Consider the following 12,851-nt stretch of genomic DNA (forward strand, 5'->3'; position numbering starts at 1 on the left):
ACAAGTGCTTGTGGCAGCAGTCAGTGAACGATAGCCTGTTTAGTTGGGCTGTACTCTGGATATGATCGCTATCACTGGGAGGAGATAGACGAGTTGGTGAAGCACCTCTGTGAAGGTTGCTGATAAAGGGAACGTAATCTCTATTGACAGTATTCGGTGTACCCTGGACTCTGCTGACGTTATCTCCTGGGAGATGAATATGAGCATCCTGCTGAGATGCAATGTCTGGTTAAGAGTTTCAGGTTTTAGACTAGAGGTCAAAAAGCCAAACCACATATAATCAGTTTCAACAGTATGCTTTAGAAAATCAAAAAAGACAAACTTCTAAGGCCACGGGAGCTCTGCAAACACACAAGTCTTCCTTCTGCAAATAGCAGGCGAGAGTAGGCCCCAAATCATCTACTCCACAGGAAGGGATAGTAACAGTCCTTCCATGACACTCGAGGACGCAAGTCCTTTGGTAGAGTTGGATACCATTGCAATAGGAGATTCAGGGGGAGAGGTGACCCTTGAAAAGACACTCCTTCCTCCAAGTAGTGTCAAACCCATTATTCACCGACTCACACATCACCTGTTGGAGAAAGACTTAGGAAATATAAAGAAATAACCTCTGAAAATGGGTGCTGTTATATTAAAGCAATTCCACATCACCTAACATGCCTCTAATTATACCACGTCATTGTTGTGATGTTTCAAGACCATCTACAACGGTTACAGGAAGTACCATTGAGCTGGTGCCTCCTCACCAGCAAAGTTAGGTTCCTCACTGTAATTCCCCATTCCCCAAAAAATGGAGCTGTGCCCTCAGGCTTTTAAACTGCTGCATAATAAATCCAAGGCACACATTAAAATAAAATCAGTGTCATTCTTTCATAAATTATTCAGTTCCATCTTTTTTTATTTCATGCTTGAGGAGCTCTCCTGTGACATACAGTCACAGTTCTAATTGTTCACAATTCTAGCCACCATTCCAACCAACACGTGGTTCGTCAAGCAAAAGTCATTGCTACGACTTCGTCACGGCTGAAAAGTAACATAAATAACTGCCTTTGTAACAAATGGATACAGTCCAAAATATGTACGTTCCACTCACCAACTTTGTGCCAAAACCATAAAAAGATGTCTGCGTGGAAAACCTGATCACCTGTACAATAAGTGTTCATCCCATTAAAACAAGCCTCAAATTCTTGAGCGGCCCTTTTATTGTTAATATCCAAAAAGGGAGATTGCCAGTAAGACGGCAAATTGCTACAAGAAAAAGTTTTTATCATGAAAGGAAAGAAACCTGATTGTGCTGGACCTGTACAGGATAAGTGACATAAATCCAATTCTCCACCTCCAGTGCATGGAAGTACCCCCCAATTGTAAACTCTACAAAACGGTACATGCCTACTCAAATACCTTCAAACTTCTTGATCAAAATTTATAGGAGACCGTATCTAATTCCAATCCTCATTAGTGGGAATACATGTATTTACTACTCCATTATATATAATAAAAGAATAAAAACAAAATCAAACTTTGTGTTGTGAAATGAATCTCACCTTCTGTGACGCCTCATCTTGTAGAGACCTATTATAAGCGATGTTTGAGTTACATAAAAAATCACCGTCCATGTGTTCAATAAAGCTGGGCGGGTCGGAGGTTTGTCGTGCTGAAAAGTTGGTCCTGGTTCTAAAAGGATTGGGAAGCACTGATGATCTGCATTAGGCAGTTAGTCAGCCTACTTCAGCAATTGGCTAACTTTACTAAATTCTACAGTTTCGCCAGAAGCACATCCACACTAAGTAGTTGAGTTCAGTGGCAGAGATTGTGATCGCAGTGTGAAACCAAAGTAATATTTTTTCTTTCAGCCACTGTTTTTTTTTATTTTCTTTCTTTCATGTAATTGCATTGGACAGAGGCCTGGCTGCTGCCCCAACTGTGACGTTTTGCAAAAAGCATGATAAAACAGAGTACAACAGCTAACACCAGAATAATTGACTTTGCCAGTGCTTGTTAAAATGTACCCTTTTGTGTACAAGTAGAGTAATTTAAGTGCTCCTTTACTGATGGTACAAATTAATATCCTACACACACAGCAACCAGTATCAACATCTGGTATTTTGCAGGTTAATTATAAGGTACTCTAACGCACATTTTGGCGAGTCTCCTTTAGAACATGACGGACTGATTGTCTTTGCTTGCAGGATTTGCCATAGCTATAACGAACGTCAATCAATCAGTAATTTGTTAAGCGCGCTACTCACCTGGAAGGGTCTCAAGGCGCAGGGGGGGGGCGGGCGGGGGCTGCCTACTGCTCAAAGAGCCAGGTCTTGAGGTGGTTCCTGAAGGTCAGGAGGTCCTGGATCAAGCATAGGTTGACTGGGAGGGAGTTCCAGGCTTTGGCAGCAAGGTGGGAGAAGGATCTGCCGCTGGTTGTGGTACTGTGGATGCGGGGGACGGTTGCGAGGGCGAGGTTGGCAGAGCGGAGCTGGCGTTTTGGGATGTGGAAGTTGAGACACTCGTTGAGGTAGGCAGGTCCGGCGTCGTGGAGAGCTTTGTGAGTGTGGATCAGGAGTTTGAAGACTATCCTTTTGTTGACGGGGAGCCAGTGGAGGTCTCTGAGGTGGGCTGAGATGTGTTTGTGGTGAGGGAGGTTGAGGATGAGTCCGTGCTGTGGCGTTCTGGATGCGCTGGAGTTTCTTCTGGAGCTTTGCCGTTGTTCCAGCAGAGAGGGCTTTTCCATAGTCCAGTCTGCTGCTGAGGGTGTGGGTGACCGTTCTTCTGTTTTCCACGGGGATCCATCTGAAGGTCTTGGGGAGCATGCGAAGGGTGTTGAAGCATGAGGATGCGATGGCGTTGACTTGCTGGGTCATAGAGAGCGAAGAGTCCAGTATGAAGCCGAGGTTGCATGCTTGGGTGATGGGTGTTTGGGCCAACCCCAGAGTGGCAGGCCACCAGGATTCGTCCCATGCTGATCTGTTGGGGCCGAAGATGATGATCTCAGTCTTCTCAGAGTTCAGCTTGAGGCGGCTTGCTTCCATCCAGTTGGCGATGGCGTGAAGTCCGGTGTGGAGGTTGGTCTTAGCAGCTGTGGGGTCCTTCGTGAGAGAGAGGATGAGCGGAGTGTCGTCTGCATAGGAGACAATGTTGAGGCCTTGGGATCAGATGATGTCCTGTTGCAGTGTCTATCAGATAACACCAGACAGTTCACAGGAGGTTTGCTACTTGGGGGAGGCAGAGGGTGCTTGGTTTTCTTATAATGGAGCTTTCTGAAGTACTGTGCCCACCCTTATTCACTTACATTTAGCAGGAAAGTTAAACATGAAATGTATCCTGGTTTTGCTAGTCTGGTTTAATTTTTATTTTTTATTTTTCACAGTTCGTGATCGAGTTAGGACTAAAATGGAGCGTGATATTTTGGTGGAAGTGAATCATCCCTTTATTGTCAAGTTGCATTATGGTGAGTGTATTTGCAAACAACATTACCAAAATATTTTTATATTGTTTCAGATTAATGTAACAAACATAGTATATGTATTTGTAGTGTTTGTTTTTGTAGTGTATTGTTATTGAATTTTATAACTTTTTTCCCAGGTATACAGCTGCCAACAGTCAGTTTTCTTCAGACTAACATAAAGATTACATGTTTGTCATTGGTTCTTACATATTAGTTTGGCGACCTCAGCATGTTCATTTTACAGCTGTGAACTTGCCATTTTATACATATCATGGTATACAGAAGTTTTGCCCACCATTTTAAAGCAAGTTTATAAAAGTGGACAATGCCATCCAGCCTCTGTTTATTGTTTGTGCTATGTGCTTACGCTTCCCTTCTGGTGCTGTGTAGGTTTTCTTCATGCTTGTGTACCATTACCCATATGTGTATTTAGTGTCACTAGAAAACACACTTTTCGCTTCAATGGTGGAACGCTGTAAATTTAAACAAAGGGCGGCCATTTCAAGACCCGGTGCCTCACGCCATTCTCACAACAGATGCGTCCATGATTGGGTGGGGAGCACACCTCAACAATCACAATATACAAGGACAATGGGACAATCAACAAAAACTACATATAAATCACTTAGAACTACTAGCGGTCTCCCTAGCACTAAAAGCTTTTCAACCACTTCTAGTCCACAAACACATTCTTGTCAAGACAGACAATATGACAACAATTTACTAAACAAACGGGGGGGACACACTCGTCACAACCATGCCTCCTAGCACAAAAAATTTGGCATTGGGCAGTTCACAACAACATTCGCCTGATAGCGCAATATATACCAGGCATTCACAATCAGTTAGCCGACAATCTCAGTTGAGATCACCAACAAACTCACGAGTGGGAAATACATCCCCAGATTCTACAAGATTACTTCTACCACTGGGGAACACCAGACATAGATCTGTTTGCAACAAAACAAAACGCAAAATGCCAAAACTTCGCATCCAGGTACCCACACCCTCCGTCCAAGGGCACTGCTCAATGGATCAATTGGTCAGGGATATTTGCTTACGCTTTTCCCCCTCTCCCACTCATTCCTTTCCTAGTCAACAAACTGAGTCAAAACAAACTCAAACTAATTCTCATAGCACCAACGTGGGCTTGCCAACCGTGGTACACCACACTGTTGGAGTTCTCAGTAGTACCTCACATCAAACTCCCAAACAGACCAGATCTGTTAACACAACACAAACCGATCAGACACCCCAATCCAGCGTCGCTCAACCTAGCAATCTGGCTCCTGAAGTCTTAGAATTTGGCTATCCAAACCTTTCAAATGAGTGTATGGAAGTCATTAAACAGGCAAGAAAACCGACAACAAGGCATTGTTATGCTAATATTGGAAAAGGTTTGTTTTCTACTGCCAAGCAAACCAAATCACACCGTTAGATGCCTCCATACAAAGCATTGTGAGTTACTTACTACACCTACAAAAAGCAAATCTCGCTTTTTCTTCCATCAAAATTAATCTCACTGCAATCTCTGCTTACCTGCAGATTAAACATACAAAGTCGCTTTTTAGAATCCCAGTTATTAAAGCCTTTATGGAGGGACTAAAAAGGATCATACCTCCAAGAACCCCACCAGTAACCTCGTGGAATCTTAATATTGTACTTACATGACTCATGAACCCATGCATTCTTGCCAAATCCAATTCTTGACATGGAAGGTAGCATTTCTAATAGCCATCACTTCACTACGAAGAGTTAGCGAAATACAGGCGTTCACTATCAAAGAACCATTTATACAAGTACACAAACATAAAGTGGTTCTCTGCGCAAATCCAAAATTTCTGCCAAAAGTCATTTCACCGTTTCATCTAAACCAAACTGTAGAGCTCCCAGTCATCTTCCCACAGCCAGACTCAGTAGCAGAAAGAGCACTGCATACATTAGACATAAAGAGAGCGCTACTGTATTACATAGACACAACAAAATCATTTCGTAAAACTAAGCAATTGTTTGTTGCTTTCCAAAAACCCCATGCTGGTAACCCTATATCCAAACAGGGCATAGCCAGATGGATAGTCAAATGCATACAAACCTGTTACCTCAAAGCTAAACAAGAGTTACCCATTACACCAAAGGCACACTCCACTAGAAAGAAAGGAGCAACAATGGCCTTTCTAGGTAATATACCAATGACAGAGATTTGTAAGGCAGCCACTTGGTCTACACCTCATACGTTTACCAAACATTACTGTGTAGATGTGTTAGCAACACAACAAGCCACAGAAGGACAGGCTGTACTAAGAACATTATTTCAAACGACTTCAACTCCTACAGACTGACGACCGCTTTGGGGAGGATTACTGCTTTGTAGTCTATGCACAGCATGTGTATCTGCAGCTACACATGCCATCAAACGGAAAATGTCACTTACCCAGTGTACATCTGTTCGTGGCATGTTCCGCTGCAGATTCACATGTGCCCTCCCACCTCCCCGGGAGCCTGTAGCCGTTTAAGTTGCAATTAAAAATGGTATATATATAAATAAACATTCCTTTAGCACAAACTATGTACATACATATCTATTCTATTGCATGGACATCTTTAGTATTCTCATTCTACCACTCCTATCTCACCCTATGCGGGAAAACAATCTAAGATTGAGTCGATGCCCATGCGCAATGGAGCCGAAAGGGATGAGTCACTCGGTCCCGTGACTCGAAAAGAGTTCTTCGAAGAAAAACAACTTGTAACACTCCGAGCCCAACACTAGATGGCAGGTGAATCTGCAGCGGAACATGCCACGAACAAATGTACACTGGGTAAGTGACATTTTCCATATATATATACACACACTATCTCCCCCCCACCTCCCCAGTGAGTAACTTCTATTAAACATTTGCACTTGCATTCAAATTGTCAGTCTTACTTTTTGCGCCCTTGTCATAAGATAATACACCGTGATTGAGAGAACAAAGACCTTTTATCCATTTACAATGCTGTACTTCCCAACACTGAGACAATTTCAGTTGCTTTATCCAAAGTCAATTTTGGTGTAGACGGTCTCTTGAATTTTGCTTCTGTTTCTTCTTCACCATCTATTCTCTTTTTTTTTTTTATCTTTAAAAACCTTGCATTTACAAGTTACACTCACTCAATGAAGAAAGTCTTCCAGTGTTGGAGCAAACAGTTCATTACAAGCAGACACTTGCAACCTGGGACATTTTTCAGTGAGATTGTACGGAACAATTGCCTTTGTCTCGACCCCCCCCCCCCCCCATTTCATCTACAGAGTATTCAGCAAGATCAAGAGCACCAAGTAGAATTGTCATTGTAAACCTGACTTAAAGGCATTACTGGTACATGTATCTACTACACCGGTCTTCCAAACCACAAATTACACTTTGCAACCACTCAGACTTTCCTCCAACAGGAGAAGGGCAAATTGTGCACCACGACCAAGCCTCACTTCACTTGAAAGTCTGGCAGTTGAACATTTCACTTGTATGTGTGTGGGGGCTATCCAGACTGTACTTGACAACCAGGAGGTCCCGACCAAATCGAAGATGTTTTATAGTGTGTGCAGAGTCCAAGCGTTCCCCAGAGGTTTAACAGAGGCTAAAGTAGATAATACTAGTGCTCTCTTTTGTGGTAGTGTGGTCGAGCAGTTAGGCTTATCAGAGGGTAGTGAAAAGCATTTGTTGTCCACGCAAAGTCAATAAATGGGGCACACATTTAATGACTAACTCCAGGGGCATTGTTTTTTTATATAGCAAAAATATTTTTTTTTATTTCTAGAACCAAAAGGATCTTTTGCAAGTAAGTACATTAGCAAGTAAGTATCAAGCATATGTATCAACAGCACTTCATTTAGTTTTGGCAAAGAAATGGTTTACTGGCAAGTAACACTTTTCAGTTTAAAAAGTTGACTACAATTTTCAGCACAGTCCTGGCGGGGAGGGTTTTGATTGGGCAGAGGGCGGCAGGGTGCAAATACAGCCTCTGGCTCCCAATGCTTTTCAATAAGGGAACCCCGGGGTGGTGGGGGGTCACAAAGATGCTACAGGCTGGGTCCACGGGTTGGTTCCGGGAAACCACAGGCTGGACAAGGAGGAGGGCCTCCTGCTTGAACGCTGCTGGACTGGTGGTTGGATTTCCCAAGGCCAGAGGTGTGAAGGGTTACCGTTAGGGATCGGAAATCTAGTTCTCTTGCGGTCGGGGAGGGCGGGGGTGGCCGGGGGTGGCCTTCAGGCATCGACGTGCTGGCCAGGGTGGACACAAGGTCTGTAACACCTGGGGACCTGCTCTGGACTGGTGGGCCACCTGAATTCGAGCTGTGTGCGTTGGGTGCAGAGTAGGCAGTACTTGCGGGGTCTGGAGTCCTCCTTGGAGTTTCTTGTGGACAGCGCCGCTGTCCTCTGGAGTTCTTGGTCCTCTGGGTAGGCAGGCAGCCCTCTGGGGGTTTGGAGAGGTTGCTGGTCCTGCAGGATGCGTCACTTTTTTGTAGCAGGGCTTCTGAAGCTGCAGACCGGCCAGTAGGCCTGGGGACAAGTCAGTTGGTGTTTGAAGTCTTCTCTGCTGGGGTTGGCTTAGTAGTCCTTCTTGCTTCTTTCTTCTTCATGTTGAGGTCACCAGGAATCTTGTGAGCTAGGTTCAGGGGTGCCCTTAAAGCCTAGATTTAGGGGAGTTCAGAGGGCAGTAGCCAATGGCTATTGTCCCTGAGGGTGGCTTCACCTTTCCTGTGCCCACTCACTTTGGGAAGGGGAGGCACATTCTTAAACCTATTGGTGCTTGTCCTCCAAACCGAGATGGAGGATTCTGCAGGGAGGAGGCCATTTCAGCTCTGGACACCTTAGGGTGGGTCCTCGCTGGAGTGGTCACTCCTCCCTGTTTTACCTAATTTTTCTGCCGGACTGGCTGCCAAAAGTGGGTCCTTGTCCTGGGGGGCAGGCATCTCCACTAGCTGGAGTGCCCTGGGGCATTGTAACAGGAGACCTGAGCCATTGAGGCTCCCCGCCAAGTGTTACACTTCCTGCAAGGGGAAGTTGTGAAGTACCTCCACCCAGAGAAGGCTTTGTTTCTGGCCTCGTAGAGCACAAAGGCTCTCACCCCATAAGGTCAGAGACCTGTCTTTTAGTGGCAAGCTGGCACAGGCTGGTTAGCCTGCCTTACACTAAAGAGTTGGTTAAAATACAGGGGGTATCTCTAAGATGCCCTCTGGGTACATTGTACAATAAATCCAACACTGGCATCAGTGTAGGTTTATTGTGCTGAGACGTTTGATACCAAATTTCCCAACAGTCAGTGAAGCCATCATAGAGCTGTGGAGTTTGTGATGACAAACTAGCAACCCATGTACTTAATATGGCCATACTGCACTTACAATGTCTAAGAATGGACTTAGACACTATAGGGGCATTTTGCTCATGCAGCTATGCCCTCACTTGTGGTATAGTGCACCCTGCCTTAGGGCTGTAAGGACTGCTAGAGGGGTGACTTACCGATGGCATTGGCCGGTGGGCAGAGGAGTGCCGTGTGTTATCTTTTTCTCCCCACCAGCACACACAAGCTTCAATGCCAGTGTGCATGTGTTTGGTGAGGGCTTTCTTAGGGTGGCACAATACATGCGGTAGCCCTTAGGGATCCTCCCTGTTCACAGGACCCTTGGTATCACTGGTACCTTTTAAAAGGCCCTTAACTGTCTTATCTTAAGCCTATCTTAACCAACGACTCAACTTACACATACCCCACAGGGCCTTACGCTCAGCCCAGCTCTTTCTCGCAGAAGTACCCTGCATCAGGAAAACCAGAACAGGAGGACGTTCCTTCTCCTACCTCGCAGCCACATCAGACAAACCACCTCCCTCCCCAGCTTCACGAAGGAATTGAGGACATGGCTCTTCTAAATCCACCTCCGGTACATGCTACACTACCTCACCCTCCATGGACATTGTGCAATTGCATATTGAGGCACACTTTCAACCCTATACAAAGAGCATACTTAAAAATCCTATTGTGGAATGTGGATGTGTTTCTGGCACTGACATTAAGGCAAGTCAGTGAAATGAAAGCGTCCCCTATAAAGGAAAGGTGTCTTCCTTTCTATTACACAAAGTTCTGCTGAGCACAAACCTTGAGTTTATCCCTAAGGTTCCCTCAGATTTCCACTTCCAGAATTCCATTGTTACAGTTTTTCTTATTGAATCTTTAGCAGAACAATTCCTATGTTTATTGGCTTTCTGAAGTTGCATAATATTGTTCATTGAACAAATAAGGAAGTTTAGGACTCAGTCCAGCAATCAGTTTCATTTGGTCATTCAGGCAGAAGGCTGCTTCCAAAACAGACTATTGCCATATAGGTTTCAGGTTGTGTACATCTTGCGAAGTCAAATCCAGTTGTCCTCTAGATGGGTGAGTTGCAAGTCACTCTCTTCCTAGTCAGTGAGGCTCATTAGTATCTTGTCTCCAAGGATATCTCAGTGGTGTGTGAACTTCTGTGTACATTCACCTCATTGGATGACATTTGGACCATTAACAATGAAGTGTTTGCTGAAAAATAAACACATTCTGTAAAGACATGTAATACTGTTTAATGCAACACATTACATTACTTCGTTTTTCAGCTTGACGAGGAATAATATCTTGCAGGTGAATCTTTAAATGGCAGGGCAACTATAGTTCTAGGTAAGCAACTTGCTGCTATTTCAGTTTGGCTTTTTTTATGTAGTCTCTACCAGACCTTTTTATGAGAAATAGTGGTGGTTAAAATTAGCTAACCCACTGGCACTATGGTTTGACTGATGTGGTCGGCTTAAAGCCTCCATGCCAGGTGTAACTTGTTAATAATTTAAAGCGCAGTTCAGTGCATCCACATGGATGCTCAGTCACTGTTAAGACATCAACCCATATATAGACAGCTCTTACGTTACTCTGAGAAAAAGCATCCACAGAGCTAAGAAAACAACCTCATCTTTTCACTGATTCACAGCTTTACCCAGTGCTACTCATGCTGTCAATCTAATATTATGAAATGAAGGTTCGCCCCAGGATTCAACATAGCGTAAAAGAGGCAGTTCCTGGAATTTGATGCAGCACACCTGGAGGAGCAGTGATGTTCTCCTTTCCTTGCCCAATATTTACATGTGTTTTATTGGCAACGTCCATCAAGTTGGGAGTCTGAACATCGGAAACTGTATTAAAATCCTTACGTGACATCAGTTCACTTAATTTGTAGATTTTGTCTGCATTTGAAATGAACTCTCATCATCGTGGCCACAGCATATAGTATCTTGATTCTCTAACTTAGCTTTTCTAGTATGCTCTCTGTTGTGCCAGAGTTTAAGCAATCTAAAACCATTTCAGAGCCCTCTTCTGTTTAGCAATAATTAATGTACTTTAGAATATGAATGAGCCAGATGTAAGACATTACAGTATATACTTACTGAAGTGCCTGTTGATGCATATGAACACCACTTGCCTTGCTAACCATGCTATAAGGCCTTGTTTGTTAATTGTTTGATAGTTATTTGTAATGGAGCAGTAAAGTGCTTTTTGTTTTTGTCTCGTTCATTTACATGTGGTTTATTGGAGTTTCACCTAGCTTCTAGAAGCATGTCTTAATGCAGTAATCATTAAAACAAGTTCTTCTTCATATCTGATTTGCTGGAGCCAAGACAGCCTCGTGAATATTTACCACATTACTGAATTCTGTAGCCAATTTACAGCTGTTTTACTAAGCTTTAGGTTGGGCGGTTCAATTCGGTTAACTTTGTTGTATGATTATTTCAGCTTTTCAGACTGAGGGCAAGCTGTACCTTATATTGGACTTTCTTAGAGGAGGAGATTTGTTTACACGCTTATCCAAAGAGGTAAATGTTTTTTAATTGGAATTTTTTTATGTTCAATTTTGGCTTTAGTGCATATCAAAAAATGAAAGTTTTCGTTAGTGATCTGTTTTAAAAAAATAAGTTAGTAAAAGTATAAAAATAACTGCGGTTTAGTCTGCTACAGTTTAAGAAAATCAGTCTACCAGTGCATCCGTGTGTGTCTCTATGGAATGATACAGTTCATCAAAAATGGATCAGACGTAAAACCTATATTGAAGGTCTATCTACTTGCTGTCCCTTTTCTGTAAAAATGTGTTGAAGATGACTGCACCTTAAACCTGGACTGGAAAATGCATTGTCAGACTCTTAATTCAAGCAGTGCTCCAGCGCCTTCTTGTGAAGTAGACAGTGTTGGGCATATAAGCATTCTTGTGCACCTGCACACTGCTTAGCAGGCACCCAGGGTTCAACCAGCCTTTGTGACATGCACCTGCTGCTTTCATACAATAATATTTTTCCAACTTTTCTTGGCCTTTGCTCTAATTCTTCCTTGTTTCTTTTCTCTTGTTTTGGAGTGAGTGTGCAATACTGCAGTTTGCAGGAGCTGAAGCCACTAAGTAATAACCACCAAAGTCACACTTGCTCATTGTTTTGCAGTCATCCCAAATCATTAAAAATCATTCTGTAGCAGATGGAGTGCATGAGTGGGTTTAAACCACAGGATACAATATTTTTTATATTGTGCATCTTAAGGTGAAGTATTTTACAGATGGGAACAGTCGCCTCCATGTTTTTGACGGATGCTTCAAAATACAGATTCCTCACCTCAAAAATATTCCAAAGCACCAGACTGTATATGAAGATTTATTTTCAGGTATGCTCCCTGTGTGCTGGTAGATGGCTCTGTTTATATTGGAATAATTAATGCAGATTCACACAACTATGCCTTCATACACAAGAACAAAGTTGCATCACCTTTATTAGATTCCCCTGTCATGTACTCTCCATCAACCCTGACCACTAGGAATGTGGTCAGGCAGGCTCTGAGACCTAGGCCTGAGTTTACTGACTGACCGGTTACAGGTGGGGTAGACAAATGCGCAAACAAGAAACTTGGATCAAATCCGACGGATAGGTGCAGCAACACCGCAATGGTCCCAGGAGATTGGACCCAATAAAACATACATGGTCAGAGAGTTGCATGCATTCCCAAAAACACCATAAAATCAGATGCTACTTGTAGTTAGGAACACTTAACCAATTCGAATACAACACACGCAGCAGATACGCGTCCCTGATGCAGGACATCTAGACAGGTACCCGCTGGCCCACATTCTGTCCACACAAGGTCTAGGCGCACCTACATTTGTTATCTGGACCTTTTTATGACTCCATGACAACTGTTTACATTCTTAACCAAAAAAGCAATGTCTTTAATTACTTTATGGTACTCCGAGAAATGTATAAAACCTCACTGCAAACTGATGTACATTGAGAGAGTCCTCAGACCCTGGTTCTGTAACTGCTCTCCTGGCCGTAATGTTTAAATAAACAGTTCCTGTTTTGCCAGATGCCTCTTGTCTTTT

General features: G+C 43.4%; 1 protein-coding gene across 2 annotated transcripts in view; it reads left to right on the plus strand.

The window, feature by feature from the left end:
* RPS6KA3 (ribosomal protein S6 kinase A3) overlaps positions 1 to 12,851 on the plus strand; it is a 540,094-nt gene that overhangs the window by 135,203 nt on the left and 392,040 nt on the right. For both annotated transcript variants that reach the window (XM_069205007.1, XM_069205008.1), the window contains exons 5-6: positions 3,365 to 3,445; positions 11,228 to 11,307. In XM_069205007.1, coding sequence (XP_069061108.1) covers positions 3,365 to 3,445; positions 11,228 to 11,307 — 161 coding nt within the window. The remainder of the gene's footprint in view (positions 1 to 3,364; positions 3,446 to 11,227; positions 11,308 to 12,851) is intronic.

This window comes from Pleurodeles waltl, chromosome 8 (assembly GCF_031143425.1).
Source record: "Pleurodeles waltl isolate 20211129_DDA chromosome 8, aPleWal1.hap1.20221129, whole genome shotgun sequence".
NCBI lineage: Eukaryota > Metazoa > Chordata > Amphibia > Caudata > Salamandridae > Pleurodeles > Pleurodeles waltl.